General features: G+C 40.8%; 1 protein-coding gene across 1 annotated transcript in view; it reads left to right on the forward strand.

The window, feature by feature from the left end:
- Positions 1-4767, forward strand: part of SNX6 (sorting nexin 6) — a 49835-nt gene extending 45068 nt beyond the window's left edge. The window contains exon 11 of the mRNA XM_049612910.1: positions 4176-4767. Coding sequence (XP_049468867.1) covers positions 4176-4271 — 96 coding nt within the window. The 3' untranslated portion in view covers positions 4272-4767. The remainder of the gene's footprint in view (positions 1-4175) is intronic.
- Positions 4768-6000: the final 1233 nt, after the last annotated feature.

Here is a 6000-nt window from a genome sequence, read left to right on the forward strand (position 1 = left end):
TTTATGAGTTAGTATTTTTGCAGAAGTAAATGTCAAGATGAGATTAGACATGCAAGAGATTCATTGGGAAGAACAAAGAGGGAGGAGCAGGATAGACATGAAGAGACTTCAGACCATAGTGCAGGTCTACACCTGGGAAAGGAGAGGGACTTGGTAGGAGGAGTTTCAGACTATAGCGCAGTCTTAAGAAAGTTTTGTCCAGATCAAAAGGGAGTCCTCAGCCAAAGTTGCTCATTAGAGGCAGTACTGCATAAGCAAGACTGGGCTAGTGCTACTGCCCCTGTGCTCTGTCATTGGGTGCAGCTGAGGCAAGGAGGGAAGGATGTATCATAACCTTGGGATGAATATTGTTCTGATCTAGAGAGATTGCAGCTGGGACTCTGAACAAACTATGCTCCTTGCAGCAAGCAATTTCTCATGAAGGAGATCTAGATGGCACGTTGCCATAGGCACCACAGTCTTCATTTCTTTTGGTGTCTTGGTGTTGTTCTGGTTATTATTGCTGTGGCACAAACCATCCTAAAATCAATAGCTTAAAACGACAGCCATTTTATTATGCTAATGAATTCTTTGGGTCACGAATTCACAAAAGGCAGAACAGAGGTGGCTTGCCTTTACTCCATGATGTCTGGGGCCTCAACAGGGAACATATGAAGGCTGTGGGCTAGAATCCTCTGAAGGCTCTTTCACTCAGATGTCTGGGGGTGATACTGGCTACCAACCGAGACTTTAGCCGGGGCTATTGGCTGTAACATTTGCATGTTGCTTTTCCATGGAGCTGCTTAGGCTTCCTCACAGTATGGTGGCTTGAAAGCAAGCATCCTGAAAAATGGGAAGTGAAAATTGCTAGTTTCATTAAGGCCTTGAAACTGGCACAGCATCACTTTTGTATTGATCAAGCAATGTTAGGGCCCAGAATCAAGGGAAGGGAATACATACATACATACCCCTACTCCTTCTTAGTGGAAGGAGAGAGGAGCCATATTTAAAAGCACCCAACTTTAGGGGCGCCTGGGTGGCTTAGTCGGTTAAGCGTCCGACTTCGGCTCAGGTCATGATCTCATGGTCCATGAGTTCGAGCCCCGCGTCGGGCTCTGTGCTGACAGCTCAGAGCCTGGAGCCTGCTTCAGATTCTGTATCTCCCTCTCTCTCTGACCCTCCCCCCATTCATGCTCTGTCTCTCTCTGTCTCAAAAATAAATAAACATTAAAAAAAAAAAATTTAAAAGCACCCAACTTCCATCTAACATGTTACCTAGATTTATCTAAATCAGTTTATCTAAATTTATGTAAATCAATTTTGAATATATTTTATGTCTGTGCATTTATTGTTAGGTTCATAAGTTTATTTCTCTGTAAGGGAATGTTTCTTAAGCTTCAAGGTTTTTGCTAACTTTTTATTGAAATATATTTTACATATAGGAAAGAGCATATATGAGAAGTATACAGCTCAGTGAAATTTAACAAATTTAACACACCCATATAATGAACACCCAGATCAAGAAATAGAACATTTAGGGGCACCTGGGTGGCTCAGTCGGTTAAGCATCCAACTCTTGATTTTGGTTCAGGTCATGATCTCACGGTTCATGAGTTTGAGCCCCACATTGGGCTCCACAATGACATTGCTAAGCCTGCTTGGGATTCTCTCTACCCCCTCTATTTTGCCCCTCCCCCCTTCTGCACATGCACACTCGCTGATTCTCTCTCTCAAAATAAGTAAACTTAAAAAACAAAAAAAGCATGCCCTGCCCCCCTTCAGCTGCTTTCTGAGTCACCACCTCCTGCAAGGAAAACCACTATCTTAGCTTCTAACAGCAGAGATTAATCTTATTTTCATATTTTATGTAAATGCTTCATGCACTATGTATTCTTTTATGTCTGGTTCCATTTACTCAGCATTACATACAAAAGATTCATCTGTGTTCGTTTTTTTTTTTTTCCTTTTTCAGAAGAGAGAGAAGTACTTTTCCTTTTTTTTTTTTCTTTTCAGTTTATTTACTTTGAAAGAGAGAGAGAGCTGGAGAGGAGCAGAGAGAGGGAGAGAGAGAATCCCAAGTAGGCTCCACACTACAGCATGGAGCCCCATGCAGAGCTCAAACTCATGAACCATGAGAAACCTGAGCCAAAATCCAGAGTCGGATGCTTAACTGAGCCACGAAGGCACCCCTGCATTTTTTGTTTTTTGGGGTTTTTTTGGTTTGGTTTTAAGTTTATTTACTGAGAGAGAGAGAGAGAGTATGCGCGAACGAGTGCACAAGTGGGGGGAGGGGCAGAGAGCGAGGAAGAGAGAAAGAATCCCAAGCAGGCTCCATGCTACCAGCACAGTGCCCGGCTGGGGGCTCAGTCTCACAAACCATGAGATCATGATCTGAGCCAAAATGAAGAATCAAACACTTAGCTGACTGAACCACCCAGGAGCCCCGATTCATCCATGTTGTTGCATGTAGGTATAGTTCCTTCATTCCTTCATTCATTGCTATATACCTTTCCTTGGCAAGAATATGACTAAATGTATTCATTTGTCCTACTGTTGGTAGGCATTTGGATCGTTTCTAGTTTGTGGCTCTTTACAAATAGTACTTCTAAGACCATTCTTAGATAGTTTCAGCTGAAAACAGGTAGATGCTTGTTCGGTATATATAACCAGGAGGGGAATTAGGGGTCTTACGGTATCCATGTGAAAAGCTTTCATAGATCGTGCCAAACCGTTTCCCAAAGCGATTGTACCAACTTACATTCCCATCAGAATAAATGTGAGCATTGGGGTTGCTACACAGCTTGCAGTACTTGCTGTTGTCTTTTTTTAGTTATTCTGTTGGATGTATAGGGTTTTTATCTTTAATTTTTTTTAATGTTTTTATTTATTTTTGAAGGAGAGAGAGAGAGACAGAGCATGAGTGGGGGAGGAACAGAGAGAGAGGGAGACACAGAATTCAAAGTAGGCACCATACTGAGCTGTCAGCACAGAGCCGGATATGGGGCTTGAACTCACAAACTGAGATCATGACCTGAGCCGAAGTTGGATGCTTAACTGACTGAGCACCCAGGTGCCCTGGATGTGTAGGGTTTTTAAATTGTAACTTTATTTCAACAGGAATTTCAGACCCACAGAAACATTGTGAGAATAGTACAAGGAATTCCTATACATGGGTCACCCAGATTTCCTGAATGTTAACATTTTCTACATTGCTTAAAGTGCTTTTTCCCCAAAATGTCCATATTCATTCTGTTTCTGCCCTTTGTGCACATCTGTCTTTTTTTTAAAGATAAGAATTAGGGGCACCTGGGTGGCTCAGTCAGTAAAACCTCCAACTCCTGATTTCAGCACAGGTCATGATCTCATGGTTCGTGGGATTGAGTCCTTTGTTGGGCTCTGCGCTGAGTGCAGAGTCTGCTTGAGGTTCCCTCCCTCTATCTCATTCTCAAAATAAATAAACATTTTTTTAAAAAGATAAGAATTTTAATATAGTCAATACAGTTATCAATGATTTCCCTTGATGTCACCAAATTCTTGCTATATACATGTTCCCAGTTGCCTCAAATGGCTTTTTACAGTGGAGTTCATCTGACTTAGATTCCAACAAGGTCCCTATATTATATTTGGTTGATATAATACATCTTTATCCTCTGTCTCTCCAGACTGAAGAGTTGCATCTTTTTAGTCTGAAGTGGCTGTTTCCCATTTTATCCCAACTCAAACTAACCACATCTGTTTATTACTCTGTGGTGTCTTCAGGCACATTTTGGTAATGTTTTGACTGTATTTTCTGGTTGTCTCAGTAGGCAGATTGGTTTGTTACCTAGCCTACCATCGTCAGCCTCTAACGCTTTAAAATCATGTGTACATATCATTGAAAGGAAGTAACAAGAGAAAATGTAAGTGCTGAAAGATGGTACTGAAACACAGTCTAGCTGGGAACTTGAATCAGATATCGAGTCCTTCCATAAACTCACTAATTTCATTTGATCTCCTTCTTTTTTCTGTTCATTTCTTGTCATAATCATGAAGAAAAGTAATAGGCTAGTAGAAAGGAGAGGGTGGGGAAACTTAGGTTAAATAGGAGTGGATACTATAGATATTTATAACTTTAATTTTTTTACAGTAATTGAGAAAGAAAATGTGGGGTATAGACTATGTGTTAATTAAATGCCTGGTTTTTTCCCCTTTTTCAGAAAATAGAAGCACGAGTGTCTGCTGATGAGGACCTCAAACTTTCTGACCTTTTAAAATATTACTTAAGGGAATCTCAAGCTGCTAAGGTAACTTGACTGTTCACTGTTTTTTAAAAAGGACTGTTTTATTAAAAGCCATCTCTTTAGAAGTTAGATTTAAGGTTATTAAAAATTATTTGTTGATTTTAAATTATATTCTCAAGTGTTAATTTTTTTCTCCTTTTATAAATTGTAGGTCAGGGAACCCCACATAAATGTTTCCTCTATTGGGGTGCCTGACTGGCTCAGTTGGTAGAGCATGCAACTCTAAATGTTGGGGTCATGACTTCATGCCCCGTGTTGGGCCTAGTGCTTATTTAAAAGAATAAAAACTTGGGGCACTTGGGTGGCTCTGTCAGTTATGCATCCGGCTTTGGCTCAGGTCATGATCTTGTGGTTCATGAGTTCGAGCCCCACATTAGGCTCTGCGCTGACAGCTTGGAGCCTGGAACCTGCCTCGGATTCTGTGTCTCCCTTTCTCTCTGTCCTTTCCCGGCTTGTGCACACATGTGCTCTCTCACTCTGTCTCTCAAAAAATAAACATTTTTTTAAAAATTATTAAAAATAATAATAAAATTAAAAAATAACTAAAAATAATGTCTCCTCTATAAGCTTCTGATACAGTATAGATTAGAATTTTTTTTTTTTTTTAATGAATTTGGTGTAGTCATTCAGGTAAAATGCCTACAAAACAAAAAGTAAACCCCGTAGCTAAAGGAGTCCTAATTTGGTCTATATATACCTTTTGGGGGTAAATGAGCTCTAAAATCAGAATGTGTTTTATTTTAAGGCGACTCAAATTTCCTTTTTTTTTTTGAGAGTGAAGAGGGGGAGTAGGGGCAGAGAGAGAGGGAGACTGAGAATCCCAGCAGGCTCTGCACTATCAGTGCAGAGACCGACCTGGGGCTCAAACCCACCAACCGCAAGATCATGACCTCAGCCAAAATCAAGAGTCAATCACTCAACCAACTGAGCCACCCAGGGAACCCAAATTTCCTTTGGAAGTCTGTGTATGTGCAAGACTAAAACTCTTACTATCCAAAAAATGTTTAACAGAAACAACTGAAAAAAGCACTGAAACTTAGTGGCTCAGATATTCCAAATTTTGTGTGTTAATTTATGAATCGGTATGTATTGTACAGAAAATTCCCATGTGGTCAGTGGTGATTTGTACACCAGCTTTTCATTCCTTATCAAATTATAAATAGACCTTGGGGCACCTGGCTGGCTTAGTTTATAGCACATGTGACTCTTGATCTCAGGGTCTTGAGTTCAAGCCCCACATTGGGTGTAGAGATTACTTAAAACATAAAATCATTAGTGGTGCCTGGGTGGCTCAGTTGAATAAGTGTCTGACTCTTGTATTTGGCTCAGGTCATGAACGCACGATTCATGAGCTCAAGCCCCACATCAGTCTCCACGATGATAGTGTGGAGCCTACTTGGGATTTTCTCTCTCCTCCTATCTGCCCCACCCACTCTTGTTCTCTCTCCCAAAACAAATGAACTTAAAAAAAAAAAATTAATAAGTAAGGGGCACCTGGGTGGCTCATTCGGTTAGGTGTCCAACTTTGGCTCAGGTTATGGTCTCATGGTTTGTGGATTCGAGCCCCGCAACGGGCTCTGTGCTGACGGCTCAGAGCATGGACCCTACTTCAGATTCGGTCTCCCATTCTCTCTGCCCTCCCCCGCTTCTGCTCTGTCTCTGTCTCTCTCAAAAGTGAATAAACCTTTTTTAAAAATTGCTTTCAATAATTAATTAAATCTTTATAAAGTAAAACCACAGC

The sequence above is a fragment of the Panthera uncia genome (genome assembly GCF_023721935.1).
Source record: "Panthera uncia isolate 11264 chromosome B3 unlocalized genomic scaffold, Puncia_PCG_1.0 HiC_scaffold_1, whole genome shotgun sequence".
Taxonomy (NCBI): domain Eukaryota; kingdom Metazoa; phylum Chordata; class Mammalia; order Carnivora; family Felidae; genus Panthera; species Panthera uncia.